General features: G+C 51.6%; 1 protein-coding gene across 2 annotated transcripts in view; it reads left to right on the top strand.

Moving 5' to 3' along the window:
* Positions 1 to 2,690: 2,690 nt before the first annotated feature.
* The window catches only part of LOC146221060 (1-phosphatidylinositol 4,5-bisphosphate phosphodiesterase gamma-1-like), an 18,717-nt gene continuing 1,692 nt past the window's right edge, over positions 2,691 to 19,715 (top strand). For both annotated transcript variants that reach the window (XM_084692641.1, XM_084692640.1), the window contains exons 1-26: positions 2,691 to 3,905; positions 8,588 to 8,737; positions 9,102 to 9,195; positions 9,672 to 9,719; positions 11,067 to 11,151; positions 11,289 to 11,369; positions 11,492 to 11,526; positions 11,675 to 11,747; positions 11,863 to 11,958; positions 12,090 to 12,208; positions 12,422 to 12,507; positions 12,856 to 12,976; positions 13,070 to 13,238; positions 13,411 to 13,530; positions 13,641 to 13,751; positions 13,960 to 14,144; positions 14,468 to 14,668; positions 15,512 to 15,631; positions 16,184 to 16,367; positions 16,822 to 16,899; positions 16,999 to 17,102; positions 17,241 to 17,337; positions 17,424 to 17,490; positions 17,926 to 18,092; positions 18,483 to 18,579; positions 18,869 to 19,093. In XM_084692641.1, the coding sequence (XP_084548767.1) occupies positions 3,641 to 3,905; positions 8,588 to 8,737; positions 9,102 to 9,195; positions 9,672 to 9,719; positions 11,067 to 11,151; positions 11,289 to 11,369; positions 11,492 to 11,526; positions 11,675 to 11,747; positions 11,863 to 11,958; positions 12,090 to 12,208; positions 12,422 to 12,507; positions 12,856 to 12,976; positions 13,070 to 13,238; positions 13,411 to 13,530; positions 13,641 to 13,751; positions 13,960 to 14,144; positions 14,468 to 14,668; positions 15,512 to 15,631; positions 16,184 to 16,367; positions 16,822 to 16,899; positions 16,999 to 17,102; positions 17,241 to 17,337; positions 17,424 to 17,490; positions 17,926 to 18,092; positions 18,483 to 18,579; positions 18,869 to 19,093 (3,178 nt within the window). In that variant the 5' untranslated portion in view covers positions 2,691 to 3,640. The remainder of the gene's footprint in view (positions 3,906 to 8,587; positions 8,738 to 9,101; positions 9,196 to 9,671; positions 9,720 to 11,066; positions 11,152 to 11,288; positions 11,370 to 11,491; positions 11,527 to 11,674; positions 11,748 to 11,862; positions 11,959 to 12,089; positions 12,209 to 12,421; positions 12,508 to 12,855; positions 12,977 to 13,069; positions 13,239 to 13,410; positions 13,531 to 13,640; positions 13,752 to 13,959; positions 14,145 to 14,467; positions 14,669 to 15,511; positions 15,632 to 16,183; positions 16,368 to 16,821; positions 16,900 to 16,998; positions 17,103 to 17,240; positions 17,338 to 17,423; positions 17,491 to 17,925; positions 18,093 to 18,482; positions 18,580 to 18,868; positions 19,094 to 19,715) is intronic.

Raw genomic sequence — 19,715 nt, 5'->3', positions numbered from 1 at the left:
TGAGCTCCAGCGGTTTGGTTTGTAGGTGAACAAAACTTTCGGAAGACGTAGGCCTAGCGGAATCACGAAAAATGACAGGATATGCTTTTTTTCCCATTGGTTGTTGCATTAAATCTTACCCAGATACAATGGTGCTATTTTACGATTTGCTAGTGTATAGACCCTTTCTTTTTGTATTTCGTTTCCGATAACGATGGATCGTAGCAGCGATCGAGCAAAAACGAATCCATCGCATTGTTTTCCCTTTTTACAGGTAATTTTTTGGGGGTGGGGGTAACCTGAAATGACTTATTTTTTGATCTGGCACTATTTTTTTATAACGACCTTCCAGGGGGAGGGGGGGGGGGCGGCGTTGGCGGGGGGGGGGGGGGGGGGGGGCGACGTTGGTGGGGCAGGGCTCCCCCCTAATATAATGGTAGAGGAAACACTGCATCGATATTTCTTACGTGCGTTTACCCAACATGCTCGTAAGGAGTACCGTGATTTTCCGAAAATAAGCCGTGGCTTGTACTCGAGTTTTCTTGTGCTCATGCGGCTTATATTTTGAAGCGGCAAAGCGTTCTGTAGGAAGGCCTATACTCTGGCACTTTTGAGGTTCATGTTGTTTAATTGTAACCTGTTTATTAGTAACTGCAAGTGGCAGCTCGGATCTAAGACGGATTCGAGAGACCGCAGATAGAGTGCGGCTAATTAGATCAAAAGTTATATTATTGTTTTTGTTGATTTTATGTAAAGCACTTTGAGATACAATTCTTGTATGAAAAGTACTAAATAAATAAAGTAAAGAAAAAAGAACTACCTTCTTGTGTTTCTTCCCATTGGCACTTATTTGCTTTTCACAATGTATGCTTCATGTTTTGGCTACCCACAATGTTTTTGGAGCAATCTCGTTGTTTATGATCATTGATATATGCACTTTTGTAAAGCTCTCTTGGAAGTCGCAAAAATTATTTGATTTGACACCCCCCCCCCAAATAGGCTAATTTTGGTGGCTCTTCATGCCCTGTAAAGTGTGCCATAACAAGCTTTTGAGACTAGTTGCAAAAGTTAGTTGCAGAGATCCCCCCCCCCCCCCCCCCCCAACTATGCGGGGATGTGGACAATCTGGATGGTGACACTAACTGGGTAATAACTTGTAAACTGGTATTGAATACAATACTTTTTCACTAGACACATTTATAATGAAGCATTGGTATTTCTTTTTATAAGAGGTCATGTTATTATAGGTGACAGTGACAGTTTTTGCCATTCCTAATGTTTGATCATTCATTATCATTCCATCAATTCGTCTTAATGTTTATCCAAAATCTCAGGTTGGCTGTGACAACTACCTCCGATGGTTCCATCAGTGTTGTGCTCAAATCCAACTGACAGGAATATGTCTGTGCTGCCTGCCGTTAACAGGCCTGACCTGTTTTCATGATCAAGCCTCAAATTTGTTAAAACTCTTATTTAAATGATCACTATTTCTTTTTTTTCTACGTTTTGTTAAATGAATCATTATTGTTTTTTGTTAAAAAATAAATTGGATGGAACCAATCAAAATGTCATCATTTATTAGATGTTTTTCACAAAGGGAAGGTCCAGGCTTGGCTTATCAGGTACTAGAACCAAGCACTGTACATTGCAAGTTAGAAGATACTTACTAGGCTGTGGGAAGCAGGATCTATAAAACGGATAGGATTGTAAACACAACAGTTGTGTGGCAAGTCGTTTACTGAGAGGGAAATAGAAGGAGGGAGGAGGGACCTCTGGCTGTAGCCTGGTCCTAACCAGACCCTCGTACATTTCATTTGTACAGAGGGTCTGGGATCGCTCCATTGACAAGCGTTAACTTCCTTGAAGGCGGGTCCTTTGTTGAACTTTAAAACTATTGGATCTGCCCAGAGCCACTCTGATCAGCCATAACCAATCGCAAACAACTCCTTCACCACTACTGTAACGGAGCTAGCTGCAGTAGCTGGAAAATCAAACTTTTCCCGAACCCCGTGGGGAGGAGGGCCACAACATCATGGCCACCAACAAAACTCAGCAAGGAATGTTCTTGCTCCGGCTTTAACTTATGGATATTCGGCAGCATTGCCACAACCGCAGAATAACTTCCCTCACATCTTTCTCCAACGCCATTACTGAACTACTCGAACTAGTGCACGACATTAACGTCATCGTTCTCAGCCACTCCCTCTGTTCGCTGATTGGACCTACAAAAAATGTGTTTCTGAAAACCGACTTCAGAGCCTAGCTCCCAGACCTAGTACTGAAGCAAAATCCAAATTGAGCGGAAGTGTAGGAGGGCAGAGCCAGGCTACTCTGGCTGTGACAAGTGATGGAATGTTTTCAGAGCAAACTCCCTCCTTAGTGCAGCTAGTACATGCAAGTACAACACAGTTGACAGCAATCATTTCAAACAACTCAAAAAGGTTCACACACAAATGTATAATGAAGCTCTAAATCAATATGTGTGTATCTTGCCTAAACTGTTGCACCTCCCCATTAAGCCCGTGGATGTCGCCGTTTCTCTAACAAGTCTCCCCTCGTTCCCTTCTCCGGTTCCAGCCGTTTCTCCACTCCCCGGTCTCCACATCTTCGCTCTGATACACTATAGCACAAGTGGAAAAAAATCTGCTGCTTTTCCGGTCTGCTAGCCTCAATTTCCTCTCAAGGCTTCTGACGATAGCGCAAGGGGCGCGCACACAGACCAAAGATTTGCAAGCAACTGGAGACATAGCCTTGTCTTTTCCCCAGCGGTCGCCGCAACAACCGGACACATTTACTGTCGTATTATTATCGAGTGGCCGGGTATTGACTGACAAGGCATGTACCGTTCGGTGGCGCTTATCGGCTACTCCTGCCAGAGGACTTATCCCCCTGAAGCGTGAGGGAGAGCGGAATGGTCCAACCGACAGATGGGAACGCACTGGCCTCTCCACGGCCGTATCGAGTTCCTACATGCAAGCGCAGCGGGCAGTCGAGCGTCTCTCCGCACCTTTCGTCTCACAACCACACAGCTCCTCAGTCGCTCCTATCGTCAGTCCTTCCATAACCGAATGTGTTTTTCTCTCGTTTTGACTGGATGTTCAAACCGAAAGGCTTGCAAAGTGTGTTCCTTCTCGGCTCCAACGTGTTAACTATGTGTGGGGTTTGACTGCAGGGCAGTGGCTATGCAGTGGCTGAGCTAAGCTCTAGGCAGTTTAGGCGTTAAGCTAGGCTGACCACGGGCCACCGGGACTTGAGGGTGGAAACCGAATCCACCGGTGATGAGGAGACCAGCTCCCTTTCCAAGCGGATCGTGTTGGTGCGCTGCCAGAAGCATCTGGAAAGGATAACACGGGGATACACTCCCCCAGAAGAACTCGCGTCCGAGACAATCTTAACTTTTAAGACCTTATGGCTGTGGGCCACTTTACGTATTTGTGCAATTGAAAAAAATTGGCATAGGGCCTACCACAGTGGATTTTTCTCATTGTGCAATTTGATAAGCTATCAAAAGGCCTATTCGCCACAGGAACCTGGCATGTTATTCGAGTGTGTTTCTTTCCAAAAAGGACAGGGCTGAGATTTGGTTCATTTGAATTGTCGAGCCAATCGTTCTTTTTTCGATTAAACTGCCACATCCTTGGCGCCCTGACATGCTGTGAAGATGTGCGCGGCGAGGTTTAGCGGGAGTATCAATGGGTGCGCGGACGAGGCCCCCAACGGCACCGGGGTTGGCCCAGCCACCACCTCCCGTCTACTGGACTGGGCCGAGGCCGGACCTCGCATCCTCCATAGTCTGGAGATCGGTACCGTCATGACGGTGTTCTACCCGAAGAAATCCCAGCGTCCTGAGAGGAGAACGTTCCAGATAAGGCAGGACACGCGCCAAATCGTGTGGAGTCGTAACCCCGACAAAATAGAGGGCGAGGGTAAGTATTTCTCAGGTCAGTTAGAAGACACTGTCTTGATTTGAAATCATGTGTCTCAACCATGTGTAGAGCACAGTCCACTCAACAGGTAGTCTCTGTCTCCAGCGCAGTCAATAAGCCACAGTGAGCACAACATGGTGTGTGTGTGTGTGTGTGCGTGGGAGCTCACAACCGTGTGATTCCTAGCAGTAGCTGCAGACTGTTCCTGTCAGTCAGTAGCTTCTCATACCCAAGAGGAGACAGACTATACATGCTGCTGCCACATGGAGTCTCACACGCACACACACACACACACACACACACAGGCATAGCCTAGGCTTGGATTTCCTGTGTCCTCTCTATGGAGACCGGGGGCTGAGCAGAGCAGTCCAGTGGTATATTAGTAGACTGTAACATTGTGTTGGTTGGGAAGCATGTGTTGTGCTGGCTGTGCAGCCTACTGTATCGGTTCCACTGTGTGTTGTGTGGGTTGTAAGACTATCTGTTGCCATGTCTGTTTGGACAGTACGAGTCTTTTTGGACCAAAAACAGTACGGATGTGTCAGAAGAGAGAGACACCGAAAAAACACGCATGGCACACACACTCGTGAACACACACTCTGACGGAGGCCTCTCATTTAGCGACTGGCAACCTGAACAAGCCAACACACTCCAGAGTCTGTCTATTCAGTGTTAACATGATACATTTCTATGTAAACATTTGATAAAGGGATTTGGGAGTGGTCCGGCCGGAGATTAATATTTAGGCCCCGGAGCCCTGGCGAAAAACAAACTGGTTCCTGTACCCTGATTCACACTGGGACACTGGTTTTCTGCTCTCATTGTTCTTTCCGCTTTCTCCCTCTTTCGTTTCTCTCTCCGTCTCTCTCTCTCTCTCTCTCTCTCTCTCTCTCTCTCTCTCTCTCTCTCTCTCTCTCTCTCTCTCTCTCTCTCTCTCTCTCTCTCTCTCTCTCTCTCTCTCTCTCTCTCTCTCTGTGTGTGTGAGTGTTTGCACATTAAACCTGTGTTCACTACTTGAGAGCCTCGTTAATTATTTAGGATCAAAACCATGATGCACGTAAGCTACAGTAAAGGATTTCAATGTGTGTGTTTTGCTGTGTTGTTCCACGGCCCACCCTCCCACCATCACCACACACCCACACACACCCGCACACACACCCACACACATAAATGCCTGGGGCTCTATCTCGCACACGCACTTTCTCAAATATACTCATAAATCTAACCCTTTACAAATACACCCCCCATCCCTCAACCTCCTTCTCAACACAGAGTACATTCCAGGAACTCAGTTTGTATCCCCCTCTTTATCCTCCTCTCTCTCTCCCCCTCCCTCCCTCCCTCCCTCTCTTTTACCCTCCCCCTTCTCTCTCCCCCCCCCCCTCTCTTTATCTCCCTCGACTCTCTACGTCCCACCGGTTCTCCCTCCTCCTCTTTTCCCGACTCCCTTTCTCGGCGTCCAAACGTTTTCTTTACCTCCCTCTCTCTCCCTCTGTTTTTTTTTTTTTACCTCCCCAGTCCTGGGAGCTCTCCCCCTGCTCGCCCTCTCACGATCAGACCGTCTCTCCTCGTTCCTTATCACTCTCTTCCTTCCCTCACCACACTCCCCCCCCCCCCCTCCCCCGCACACACACACACACACACACACACACACACTGTTTGTCTGAGACGCTCCCTTCCGCTCTCCTCGTTTGCAGGTGAGGGACGTCACCTCGTTTCGCGGTCTCCTTCTCCCCTTGCTCTCCCTCTCGTCCCCCCCCCCCCCCCCCCGCCCCCCCCCCCACGTTGAGACACATCCTCTTTGCTCGCCCTTTCGTTCTTGTTCGGGACCCCCTTTAGGTCCCGGTCCTTTGAACAAGTGTTAGTTACGTGATAGGTAATAAGGCCTTATAAAGATTTGTAAGTCTTCTAAACACATGATCGATGTTACCTATTGCCTATTAGTGTGTCACAAGCGCCTGGCTCTGAAGGGTTATTCTCGTTCACTGTGTTTGGTCGAGGTGAGTTTCGCCTCCTTCGTCGTCATTCCTCAGAGATCTCTCTCCGTCTCGGCGTGTCCTCCTTCGACCGCGTGTTTGTTTCCATCTCTCCTCTCACCTCCCCCCTCTTCTCCTCACGCCTTCCTTCTTTTGTTTTGCTTTGCCCTCCCTCCCTCCCTCGTTTTCTTTTTGCCCTTCAAACGTTGACTGTGGCTTTCGTTCGGAGGCAAGCTGTGTGTCACCTCTCGCTGTATTTGCTGTGGCTCTGATTTCCACTCGCTACTAAATAACGCTCCTGCACACGTACGCGTGCACGCACACACACACACACAGATGTTTACTTTCAAAATCCTTGAAGGTATCAGCCACGAGTGGCAGGAAGTTCTGGGTTATCAGGGAGCGTCTCACTTCCTTTTTCGTCCAAAAGGACCAAGTTCAGGAAAGCACAAGGCCCAACATCCGGGATAGGAATGGAGCTCAGGAGTGTGTGTGTGTGTGTGGGTGCGGTGTGAGCGAGAAGGAGTGTGTCGATCCTTAGAACACGCACCACAGTATTCACCATTCCCTCCAAATGTTACATCCCACGTGCATGACAGATTCTAAACATTGTTATCACATCATTTCACAACATCACTAAGGAAGTACACAACTTCCATTTGTCAATGAACAAAACTTCAGTTGGTCGAAGTACAGGGTGTAGCCACCGAAGTGAGAGAGAGATTACCTGATTTAAAAAAAAAATCGGAAAAAGATTTAGAATCTGAATAGTGTTTGTTAGTTCAGATAGGCCAGGCACTGTCACGATAACTGACCCATGATTAAGTCGACGGTCTTGCTGGTGGACTGAGCTAAACTCCAGCTGGCCACTTATGGTCATGGTCACTTTACCACTCTCATCGTCATCCCTTGGTCTTCCCTAGACTAAATCCTTTTTTTTCTTTCATACCGCAATATCACAACCATGTTTACAGTCTGGGCTTAGATGGAAGGAGTGTGTGTGAAACAAACTTGTAGGGTGCGGCTTTGTGTGTGTGGCACATCGTGTACTGTGTTTGTGTGTGTGTGTGTGTGGATCATACTGTGGTGAATGTGTGTTTGTGTGTGTGAATCCAACTGTATGTGTGTTTGTGTGTTTGTGAGAGAGATTCCGTTTGAGTACGAGAGGCAGAGAGTGTTCAATCTCCCTGTTCTTGCTTATCTCACCGTGTCTTTGTGGCATTAGGGCAGCGGCCCGGCGACCGTGAGAAAGCCAGGGCGAATTAACGAGGTTCCGGGGAGCGATGCGTGACTTTTTGGCGCGGGAGCGTGACGCTTTATCGCCCAACACTCTGAACAAACTGTTCGGAGGCGATGACGAGAGAAAGAGAGAGAGAGAGAGAGAGAGAGAGAGAGAGAGAGAGAGAGAGCGAGAGACAAAGTATGAAGGAGGATCCGTTTTGGACGTCAGGTCACCTTCAACTCTTGCGCGGGGGAGATCGAGATCGGATCCAGTAAGCTTGAGGCGCACCGGTAGCTCGTCAGATAAGTGCACGTACCAAATAGGCTGAGGCCTTACCATCGGTGCCCGGGTTCGAATCCGGCCAGAGTCATTTCCTGCACGTCCTCCCTTCTCTCTCACCCCTCACTTTCCTGTCCTCCTTCGCGGATCCGTCCCAAACAATGCAAGAAAAGCCCTCGAATGTATCTCTGGAGAAAGATACGAATGGCCTCCAGCCCCTTGAACCCAGAGGATGTCCTCGACCCTTGCAGCCTGGCGCTGTGGGCTCGTGGGCCACGTACGCGGAGCCTTTCCCTGGCGTTGCTGTAGCGTGGGTCGAGCCACAGCGGTTCCATCTGAGGATAATCTGGTCTGATTCCCCCTGCCAACACCACTCCCTCGTATCCCTACACGAAGCAGGCTCCGATAGAAAACAGATTTACTCTTGCGGGGTTGGGGTATTGCCTCGGCTAGCCTGGCCCAGTTCAGTCTGACCCATTGTTTTCTGGGCGGGGGGCCGGTTCAAACCGGTTACGGGTTAGTCTGATGTGTGAAGTCTTTAACCTCAGATATGTGTGTCTACTCCTCTCCGCCACATAAACCTGTCTGTCTCTCTCTCTCTCTTGGTGTATGTGTGTTTGAGTGTCTCTGTCTCTCTCCCTCTCTCTCCATCGCTTTCTCTCTTTCCGCTACTGTTGCCTTGTGAAAGTATAAAGTCGTGTTGGTGAAACTGTCACCAAAGTGACCCACTTTGCTAGACAGGTGAAGTTTATCCCAGTTCCAGTGTGTGCATGTGTGTTTGCTTTCGAGAAACCAGCAGGTCTCTGGATATTTATGTGTTTTGGTTGGTGCAGGACATCTGCTAAGTCAGAGAGATGATTCGTCCCTGCGTGTGTGTCCAATGTGTGTGTGTCTGGAAGTGAGTCCAAAGTTGACATCATCCTCTTTGGTCAGTTGCTCAGACTCGCCTTCCTGTATTTGGACTGTGTGTGTGTGTGTGTGTGTGTCAGGCAGCACTGCAGCTGAGGCGATTTTGCAAGTGACCTCGCTGTTGTCTTGGCTCTCATGATGACAGCTGCCATGCGTGTGCATCTCTGTGTTTATTGATTCAACGCCTAAGTGCATGATTACAATGGGCAAAATACTGTTGTGTGTGTGCGTGTGTGTGTGTGTGTGTGTGGATGTGCGCTCGTGTACTGTAACACACTGTTCTTTTGTTCCTCCAGTGGATATGCGGGAGGTCCGGGAGCTGCGACTGGGGAAGGGCTCGCGGGATTTCGAGCGATATCCGGAGGAGGCTCGCAAACTAGACCCCGCCCACTGCTTCATTGTGCTCTACGGCCCGGAGTTCCGCCTTAAGACGCTGAGTGTGGCTGGTCGGTTTGTGTGTGTGTGTGTGGGGGGGAGGGGGGGTGTTTGTGTGCCGTGTTGACAGAATCATGGACCGTATCCCACCGGTGACAGCTGATGTAAATGACAGCTGACGTCCTCCTTCCTTCCCTCCCACCTTCCCTCCCACCTTCCTTCCTTCCTTCCTTCCTTCCTTCCTTCCTTCCTTCCTTCCTTCCTTCCTTCCTTCCTTCCTTCCTTCCCTCCCTCCCTCCCTCCCTCCCTCCCTCCCTCCCTCCCTCCCTCCCTCCCTCCCTCCCTCCCTCCCTCCCTCCCTCCCTCCCTCCCTCCCTCCCTCCCTCCCTCCCTCCCTCCCTCCCTCCCTCCCTCCCTCCCTCCCTCCCTCTTCAGCCTTCAGTGAGGAGGAGGTCAACATGTGGATAACTGGGCTCAACTGGTTGATGCTGGACACACAGAGAGCCTCTGCACCACAGCAGATAGACAGGTGTGTGTGTCTTTCAGTAGTATCCCCTCTGCTTTTTGCACATATAGAGACCGTCGGAAACTGTGGAAGAGTTTATAGGGGAAAGCAAACAGTATTTGGCGAAAGCGGAAATGTTTATTCCAGGTACCTCTGTCAAAGCTGTTACTTCTCCGGGGCGTGTGGAGGAAAACAGGGAACGCAAAAGAGTCAACATTTGCGCGGAAAAAAGGGAGAGAAAGGTCGAGAGTTTTGCGTGGGACGCAGCGCCACGTCGCATCTTCTAGAGCTATTTAGTGGATAGTCGTATTTTTTGCGTGTCGCAAATGCAGTTCTTTCACAATTCAACCATATTGACTCAGTCAATATACCGCATGACTTGAAGCTGTCAAAGGAGCCTTTATGCTTTCCGCTGACTCTGTATAAACTCATTCTTTCTCTCTCTCCCCCTCCTCCCCTCCTCCCTCCCTTCCTCCCTCTTTCTCCTCCTACATCTGCAGGTGGCTGAGAAAACAGTTCGAAGTCATGGACAGGAACCGAGAGGGCAGGTGGGTTGAACGCCGCACACTGCCCAACAGCCAATCAAAACCCCTCCGGCAGCCCGTGACGAATGTCTGGTTACTCCCATGGGACCAGCAGGTGGAACGGAAGACGAAATCAGACCCAGATGTCTGGGATTGCCCCCGTGACCCCCATCCCCTCCCCCCTCCTCCTCCCCCGACCCCCCGCAGGATGCCCTCACTTAAAACATGCCCCCGCTCTGCCCCCCCCCCCCCGCCCCCCCCCTCCCGACCGCTCGGCCCCTCCCCTGTTTGGGAGGAAGTAGCTGCAGGCGCTAAAACAGCCTGCCACCGCCCGATAAGGAGCAGGAAGTGATGCGAGGGGTTTCGGGAGAGGGCAACTTCCTGGAAAATAGAAACGGGAGCTGAAACCGGAGTCGCAGAAAGAGAGGGAGAGACGGACGGTAGAGAGACACGCGGGGAAAGAGGGAGATGGACATGAAGGAAGCCGGAGGGAAAAGGAGAAGCTACTTAGCGGCTGTGCAAACAAGTGTGTGTGTCTGAGATAAAGGGAGGGAGAGAGTGTGTGCGTGTGTGTAAGAGAGACAGAGAGAGAGAGAGAGAGAGAGAGAGAGAGAGAGAGAGAGAGAGAGAGAGAGAGAGAGAGAGAGGTGGTCCTTGTCACTTGTCACTCATCCTCTTCCTCTCTGGCAAACAGACACACAGAAACACCGACAGGCTGGCAGACGCACACACACAGTCAGGAAAGGCAGACTGACTGACATACAGACAGACATGCCGAATGACATACAGACAAATAGACAGACACAGCTAGGCAGACAGACAGGCAGACCCCCCCACCCCCCGTGGTGGAAGGAGACAAACAGACGGACGAGCAGTGCACAAAGCACAAAGACACAGAAGGAGAGAAGGTCAGCTCACGAGCGCAAGAGGGAGAGAAAGAGAGAGAACGACGAGAGTTCTGCCGTAGACTGTGGCCTGGGCCTGACCCGGTATTAGCCCAGCCCTGTCTGGCCCGGCCCGGCCCTGCTTCCTCTGGTGGAGGATATACCCCCCTGCTCTCCAGCCATCCCTACCCGGTCCGGACAAAGGGAGCCATGCTGGAAGCCCTTCCTGCTGTCAGGCAGCCTGAACACCCACTGCTCTGGACGAGCCCTCTGTTCCCCCGGCCAAGACACCGCCCTCTGTTGGTCGAGAACGGAAGCGACACGTTCCCCCCCCAAAAATCCAAACAAACGCATATCGATGTTTTGCTTTATTTTCAGGGGGGGGGGGGGGGTTGTTGAAATAGTGAGTCGGTCCGTCTGCCTTGGTCTGTCTCTCATTCTCTCTTTGTTTTGTCTCCCCCCCCCCCCCTCCTCCTGTTGTGCTCAGCATCACAGTGAAGGATGTGAAGACCCTGTTGCCCCAGATCAACTACCGAGTGCCCAACATGCGCTTCCTCAAAGACAAGCTTCAGGTAACCTGGCACGGCTGTGAAAGGGACCGGGAGGGGGTGGGGACTAGGAGCTAGCGTTCTGAACGGCGTCCGCCAATGAGAGACGGCGCCGGCGCCGTCGAACGTGATGTCATGCGTGTGTTGACCGTCCCGTACAGGAAGTGGAAGCGCGGAGCGACCTGTCCTACGCCCACTTTGCCCAGCTGTACAGGACGCTGATGTTCGACGCGCAGCGCAGCGTGAGTACGAGGGGGCGCGCGCACACGCACACACTTGGCGAGACTGAGGCTGTGCCCTTCCCCCGTATCCCGTGCCCCTCCCCCCCCTCCTCACTTGGCTCCTGTCCTGTTTATTGTCTCAGATCATTGAGCAGCTGGAGCTTTCCTTCCTCCTCCGGTGAGTCCCTCCTTTCATCCTCCTCCTCCTCCCTCTCATCCTCCTCTACCTCCTCCTTTCATTCCCCTCTGTAAATCCTCCTCCGATGATTTACCGCCTTCGATCCTCCCCGTTCTCCGCGCGATTTCTCGGGTCCGTTCGCCCGCAGGAATGTGGACAGGCCCGAACTGTGCCAGATCTCTCTCTACGACTTCCAGAAGTTTCTACAGATGGATCAGAAGGTACTGCCAGCAAAATCAAATCCAAACGGCTTCACACATGGCCGGCCGACCGTAAAGAGGTGCCGAGTCACCGTGGGCGCACACTGATGATGTCATCCCCCCCCCCGTTACTCAGGAGGCATGGGCGTCGGATTTGAGCCGAGTCAGGGAGTTCCTGATGGGGTACCTGAGGGGCGGAGCCCACACTGAGCCCACCATGCAGCTTGATGAGGTAACACACACACACATATACAATATATCCTGTAAACTGTGTGTGTATAGGTATATTTACATAATATGACTGCATAGAGACCCTATTGGACTTTAAATACTGTAACGATTCTCTGTTTTGTGTTTTGCTAGTTCCTGACATTCCTCTTCTCGAAAGAGAATTCTGTGTGTGATTCCCGCTCCGCTCCAGTTGTCCCTGACGACATGAAGAGACCACTGTCCCAGTACTGGATCTCCTCTTCACACAACACGTAGGGCGAGAAGCTCCTCTCTATCTCTCTTTCTTTCTTTCTTTCTTTTTCTGTCTCTCTTTCATCTCACACATCTTACTCACTCACTCACTCACTCACTCACTCACTCACTCACTCACTCACTCACTCACACTCTCTTTGTATTTATCTTTCTCTCTCTCTCTCTCTCTCTCTCTCTCTCTCTCTCTCTCTCTCTCTCTCTCTCTTTCTCAGGTACCTGACAGGTGACCAGTTCTCCAGTGAATCATCTCTGGAGGCCTATGCTCGCTGTCTGAGGATGGGCTGTCGCTGCATTGAACGTGAGTCCCTTTGATCTCCATCTTGTTGTCCAGGCCACCCCTCCATCCGCCCATCCCTCCCTCCATCCATCCACACATTCCTCCATCCATCCATCCCTTCATCAATCCCTCCCTCCCTCCATCTCTCCATGCCTCCTTCCCTCCACCCCTCCATCCATCCAAACCCATCCTTCCATCCATCCATCCATCCACCCATCCATCCATCCATCCTTCCATCCATCCCTCCATCTCTCCCTCCTTCCATCCATCCCTCCATCCACCCATCCTTCCATCCCTCTATCTCTCCCTCCTTCCATCCGTTCCTCCATCCATCCATCCATCCATTTTACGCACGCCATCATGTTCCAGTGGACTGCTGGGACGGGCCAGACGACCTGCCAATCATCTACCACGGCCACACCCTTACCTCCAAGATTAAGTTCCTGGATGTGCTCTACACCATCAAAGATCACGCCTTTGTCACATCCGAGTGAGTACGCATTGCCCCAAATATCCCCCCGCACACACACATACACATTCAAACCCCTAACTCGTGTGTGTGCGGGTGTGTGTGTGTGTGTAGGTATCCTGTCATCCTGTCCATAGAGGACCACTGTAGTGTGGTCCAGCAGAGAAACATGGCTACTCACTTCCGGAAGGTGTTCGGGGACCTGCTACTGACCAAGCCAGTGGACAGCACTGCAGACGAACTGCCCTCTCCGTACCAGCTCCGCCGGAAGATTCTCATCAAGGTGAAAAACGTTCTTCATTTGAGTACGATATTTCTTAATAATGACACACAGAGGTGGTTTTGTATTGTTTTTCGGGGGCCTCCTGTCAATCCTTTATCGCCTGCGTCGACCAAGCCGTCAAATCAAATGTTCGGAAACCCGTATGGAACATCTGGTTTCGGTTGTGTCACAGCACAAGAAGCTAGTGGAGGGCACTCTGTATGAGGAAGTGACATCAGCCAGCTACTCTGAAAGTGACATCAGCAACTCCCTGAAGAACGGCATCCTGTACCTCGAAGACCCCATCGACCACGTGAGTGTGTAGGCGTGTGTGCCTTAAGTGTGTGTGTGTGTGCGCGCGAATAGGTGTCGTGAGCCAATATTTGCACCTGTGAAATGTGTGTGCGCGCTCGTGTGTTCCAGACATGGACTCCACACTATTTTGTCCTGACCAGCACTAAGATCTACTACTCTGAAGAAACGTCACACTACCAGAACACCGAGGAGGAGGAGGAGGAAGAGGAAAGCAAAGAGGTAAAAAAAAAAGAAACATCCACAGCACTTTGATCAGGCAATGAACACAATCCAAAACAGGCATGCCACCCCATTTGTTTCGCCGGGGATTCGAACCCAACGTGGGGGGATTTGAACCCGCGACCCCTCGATTTGAAAGCCCCGCCGGCAAAACCGCGGAGCAAATACCCCGTCTGAGGCAAACGTGCGTGTCACTTCCTGTGGCCAGGAGTGCAACAACAACGAGCAGCACGGCGGCGAGCGCTGGTTCCACGGGCGGCTGGGAGGAGGGCGGGACGGGCGGCAAGTGGCCGAGAAGCTGCTGCAGGAGTACTGTGAGGGCGGGGCCAAGGACGGGACCTTCCTGGTGCGGGAGAGCGAGACCTTCGTGGGCGACTACACCTTGTCTTTCTGGTCAGTGACGGAGGGGGGCGGGGGCTCGTCTAGGCGCTCGTCTCGTTTCTTTTCCTCCCTCCCTCCATTCATCCTTTGGTCCACCTGTTCATTCATTTGTGGTGTGCTCCATTCATCCATCTGTCCCTCACTCCCTGCTCATATCCATCCATCCAACCAACCATCCAACCATCCATCCATCCATTCATTCTTCCTTCTTTCCATCCATCCATCCATCCATCCATCCATCCATCCATCTGTCCCTCCCTCCCTGCTTATATCCATCTATCCATCTATCCATCTATCCCTCCCTCCCGACGGACCTCTCTCTGCCCCCCCCCCAGGCGGTCGGGGCGGGTCCAGCACTGCAGGATCCACTCCAGGCAGGAGTCCGGCTCCACCCGTTACTTCCTGACAGACAACCTGGTGTTCGACAGCCTTTACCGCCTCATCTGCCACTACAGGGACACGCCCCTCCGCTGCAACGAGTTTGAGATGAGACTGGGCAGCCCTGTCCCACAGCCCAACGCCCACGAGAGCAGAGAGTGAGTGTGTGTGTGAGGGTATTCGTGTGAGCGCAGGGGCAAATCTAGGTTCCCACTTTTGGGGGGGGCTATTATTTTTCCTGTGACCGAGCAAACCTAGGGGGGGACAAGTTCCCCCAGAATAATTTTGGGGCATGTTCCCCCAGAATAAATGTGAAAAAAATTGAAATGTGAAAATATCCTTTTAAATGGTGTCCTCTAGTGGGTTTTAGGAAGAGAAATTAACATATTACATTTTTTTTATGAAAATGTTTTGGGGGGGCTAATGAAACTTTTGGCGGGGCTCCAGCCCCCAGCGAGATACGCCCATGTGTGACAGGTTGTGCGTGTGTGTGTGTGAGTAGGTGGTTTGTGTGTGTATAAGTGTATGAGAGAGGTTGTGCGTGTGTGTGTGTGAGTAGGTGGTTTGTGTGTGTATAAGTGTATGAGAGAGGCTGTGCGTGTGTGTGTGTGAGTAGGTGGTTTGTGTGTGTATAAGTGTATGAGAGAGGTTGTGAGTGTGTGTGTGTGTGTGAGTAGGTGGTTTGTGTGTGTATAAGTGTATGAGAGAGGTTGTGCGTGTGTGTGTGTGAGTAGGTGGTTTGTGTGTGTATAAGTGTATGAGAGAGGTTGTGCGCTCGTGTGTTTGTCCGTGTCTGCGTGTGTGTCCGAGAGAAAGGTTGTGCGTGCCTTTGGGGGGCGGGCGTGTGGTTGTTCATGTGGTCGATTGGGACGTGTGCTCATGGGTGCTGAGGGGAGATGGGCGTGACTGTGCGCGTGTGGTTGAGCGTTTGTGTCAGGCGAATATGGGTGTGTGTATAAGTGTGTGTGTGTGACAGCAGGTGTGTCGTGTCCCGTGTTCAGGTGGTTCCACTCCAGCCTGTCCCGTGTGCAGGCGGAACACATGCTGATGCGCGTCCCAAGAGACGGGGCTTTCCTCGTACGGAAACGCAGCGAGCTCAACTCGTACGCCATCTCCTTCCGGTAAGACTCTCTCTCCCACACACACACACACACACACACACACATGGGTGGAGTACACCAACAAGCACTTTCAGTGCTTTATTTGAATATAGTAACGGTGTGAATTTCACTTGACAACATTTTTCCAGAGATTTCCGAGATGTTTACAGGCACTTAAGGGTACTGGCAGCCCCATCGCTACTCTGCCAAGCTACCAGTGACTGCTGAAAAACACATATCTTGCCAGCTGCCTTGTTCAGCAAAGTATATCTCTCTCTCTCTTTGTCTTCCCCATCTTTCCCTCTCATAAAAATACCTGTCTTTTTCTCTGCCTGTCTGTCTCCCCTCTGCCTCTCTCACTGTCTTTACCTTCACCTCTCTCTCTTGGTCTCCCTTCTTTCTTTCTTTCTCTCTCTCTCTCTCTCTCTCTCTCTCTCTCTATCTCTCTCTCTCTCTCTCTCTGTCTCTCTTTGTCTCTTTCTCCCTCCCCTTATCCCCTGCCACCCCCCTCTCTCTCTTCCTTCCTACCTCTCTCCCCCTCTATCTCTCTCTCCCCCCCCCCCTCTCTCTCAGGGCGGAGGGGAAGATCAAGCACTGCCGCATCCAGCAGGAGGGTCGTCTGTTCATGCTGGGCAGCTCCGCAGAGTTTGAGAGCCTGGTGGACCTGGTGCGCTACTATGAGAGGCACCCGCTGTACCGCAAGATGCGGCTCCGCTATCCCATCAACGAGGAGACCCTGGACCGCATGGGCACTGCCGTGAGTACACACACGCGTTCACACACACACACGTGCGCATCTACACCCTCACACACACACGTCAGTGCACACAGGCGAACGTGCACACACGGTCCTAGACACACGCACTTCTGCACGCGCGTGTGTGTGTGGAGACATTCACTCACACGCACAAACGCACACAGGTACGTACAGCATGCGCATGCACAAACATCAACACTCGCACAGACACACACACACGAGCACAGACACACACGCGCACGCACACAGACAAAGACAATGCCACCGAACCCCCCAAAAAAGATTTGTTCCTAAGACTCGGATTTGCGTATGGTTCTCCAGAATCTGATGCGGCATGGCGATGAGTTGGCAGTGCCGTGGAAGAAATGTTTCAGCGATGAAACGAAACCTACTGCAGACATTGTAAAGTGTGTGTGTGTGTGTGTGTGTCGTTCCTCGGTGTTCCCCCGTCCAGGAGCTGGACTATGGAGCTTTGTACGAAGCCCGCACCCCTCACTTCTACGTGGAGGCCAACAAGATGCCAACTGCGCGGGTAGGTGGAACGGAGCGCGCGGCCGTTTGGTTGTGGAGGTCTCAAGCTCCATGCTAACGTGGCCCAATGCCGGCTCCATTGCGGTTGTGCTTTCCCCAGGGCACGGTCAAGGCCCTGTACGACTACCGCGCCCAGAGGGAGGACGAGCTCTCCTTCCCCAAGCAGGCCCTCATCGTCAGCGTGGACAAGCAGGAGGGCGGCTGGTGAGTGGGGGCTGAGGGGTGGGATGGGGGGGTAGATGGGGGGGGGGGGCTCACGCTCAAACCCCATCGAGACGACAGTTCCATCCGAGCGGTCTTTCCGGTAAGATCACTCGTGCACTAATTCCCCCGGGCCCCTAGGTGGCGTGGCGACTACGGAGGCAAGAAACAGCTGTGGTTCCCCGCCAACTATGTGGAAGAAGTGCCCAGCTCCCCCACACAGGAAGCCGTCGAGGCGGTAAGGGCTGTGAGCTTTATTCCACGGACCAGCCCATTCACGCACAATGTGCACGCGCTCTTGAACCGTGTGTTTCATTGGTTCAGTCCACAGAGAACAGTCCACTGGGAACATTCCTGAAGGGCTTCATCGATGTGCCAACCTGCCATGTTGGTGAGTTTGGTTCCGCCTCCTTTGTCTGTATGGGCCAGTGTTTTTGTTTATATGTGTTGTCTAACTACCGTTGTCGGCATGTGTGAGTGTGAGTATGAATGGGTAAATGAGAGGCAAATTGTAAAGCGCTTTGAGTGCCACTGAGGTAGAAAACGCGCTATAGAAATGCAGTCCATTTAGCATTTACCATTTTGTGGAGACCATAACTTTAGGCCACCACAAAGATAGTAAACTAGAAAGACAGTTCGAAGGGGTTTAGGGTTAGAATTAGAGTTAGGGTTTGAATTGCATCAAGGGTTAAGGTTAGGGGTTAGGGAGAACATGATTTTGAAAGGCAGTGAAATGTCCTCACCAGGATAGTAAAACAAACCTATGTGTGTGTGTGTGTCTTTTGTTTACACTGTATAATGAGTGGTTCTGTGTGTGTGTGTCTAGTGGTGCAGAAGGAGGGGAAGAGCTGTAGACCGTACGTGTTCACGGTCCACTCCCAGCAGATGTCCTCACACCCAGGGCAGCCTCTGGACGTCGCGGCCGACACCCTGGACGACCTCACCGGCTGGGTCGGCAAGATCCGCGAGGCCACCCAGAACGCAGACGCCCGGGTTAGGACGGCGCTCGCACGTGCACGCGCAAACAGACACAAACACACGTACACTAACACATACACACATGCACACAGACACACACACACATGCACACACATGCACACAGACACACACACACACACATGCACACACGCACACTGACACAAACACACACGCACACACACACATGCACACAAACGTCCACTCGCAAACACGAACACACATGAACTGTACGCATTCAGACCAAAAAATCGCGACGCCTCCTATCCCTAATAACCAACACCAGAGAAATCACCAGAGAAAATACTCCCCGTGCCAAGTTTGCTCAGAGACAAGACTGTGTGAGAGAGAGAGCCTATTGTGATTCAACGTGTCGGTCCTGATGCTGGCTGGTCTCCATGGTAACAGATGCAGGAGGAGAAGCAGATGGAGAGGAGGAAGAAGATCGCTGTGGAGCTGTCGGAGCTGGTGGTGTACTGCCGACCTGTCCCCTTCAACGAGGACAGTAAGGACACACTCACACGACGGCTGCAGCAATTAGATAACTTGACAAAACTCCAAGTCCTGTCATATACCTCACATATCCACCAGCATGTTTGACCGCTCAACAACGTTTTGGCGTCTAAACATATCAACACCAATATTTTCATGATTTACGCACGTATTTTTCCATACCATACAGTACTGTGTTTATTTAAAGCTTACCACATCCTGACTTGTCTTTCCAACGGACCATTGGGTGTTGCCTCATTTGCGCGTGCGTGCGTGTGCGTTTGCGTGTGTGTTTGCGGCAGAGATCGGCACGGAGCGAGCCTGTTACCGCGACATGTCGTCCTTCCCGGAGACCAAGGCGGAGAAGTTTGCCACGCGCAGCCGCGGCAAGCGTTTCCTGCAGTACAACCGGCGCCAGCTCTCCCGGGTGTACCCCAGAGGCCAGAGGCTGGACTCGTCCAACTACGACCCCCTGCCCATGTGGCTGTGTGGATCCCAGCTGGTGGCGCTCAACTTCCAGACCCCCGGTGAGACCGGGGTCTATACGACGCCTTTCGGACGTTTTGTTTCGCCAAAGCAACAAACTGCGTTGCACGTCATCTGTGAGGCAGGTTTTCGTGTGTGGTGTATAGTAAACTAAGAAGAATTGGACTCCGCGGGAATATTTTAAGGCCGCACAATTGCGCAAAGTGCCATTCCGGGGGATGTTTAGAAGGTTTAAGGTTTGGTGAGAAGTAGTGGTATGGTTAGTATTACATTACGGGTTAAGGTGCGGGTTAGGGGTTAGGAATAACATGACTTTGAATGGAAGAGAATTGTGAGAGCGTGGGAGAGAGTAAGAGGGAGAGAGAGGGAGAGGGAGAGAGAGAGAGGAAGAGAGAGAGGGGGGAGGGAGGAAGGAAGGAAGGAAGGAAGGAAGGAAGGAAGGAAGGAAGGAAGGAAGGAATGAAGGAAGAGAAAGGCAGGGTTGGTGGGTAATAAGGAGAGAGAGAGAGCAAGGGGGAGGGAGAGAGAGAGAGGGAGAAAGAGAGAGAGAAGGGAGACCAAGAGAGAGAGGTGAAGAGGGGAGGGAGACATAGAGAGAGAGAGATATACTTTGCTGAACGGAAGAGAATTGTCAGTCTACAATGATATAGTAAAACAGAGTGT

This window comes from Hypomesus nipponensis, chromosome 26 (assembly GCF_054491055.1).
Source record: "Hypomesus nipponensis isolate SF chromosome 26, ASM5449105v1, whole genome shotgun sequence".
NCBI classification, from domain to species: Eukaryota; Metazoa; Chordata; class Actinopteri; order Osmeriformes; family Osmeridae; genus Hypomesus; species Hypomesus nipponensis.
This window is presented reverse-complemented; position numbering and strand designations above follow the sequence as displayed.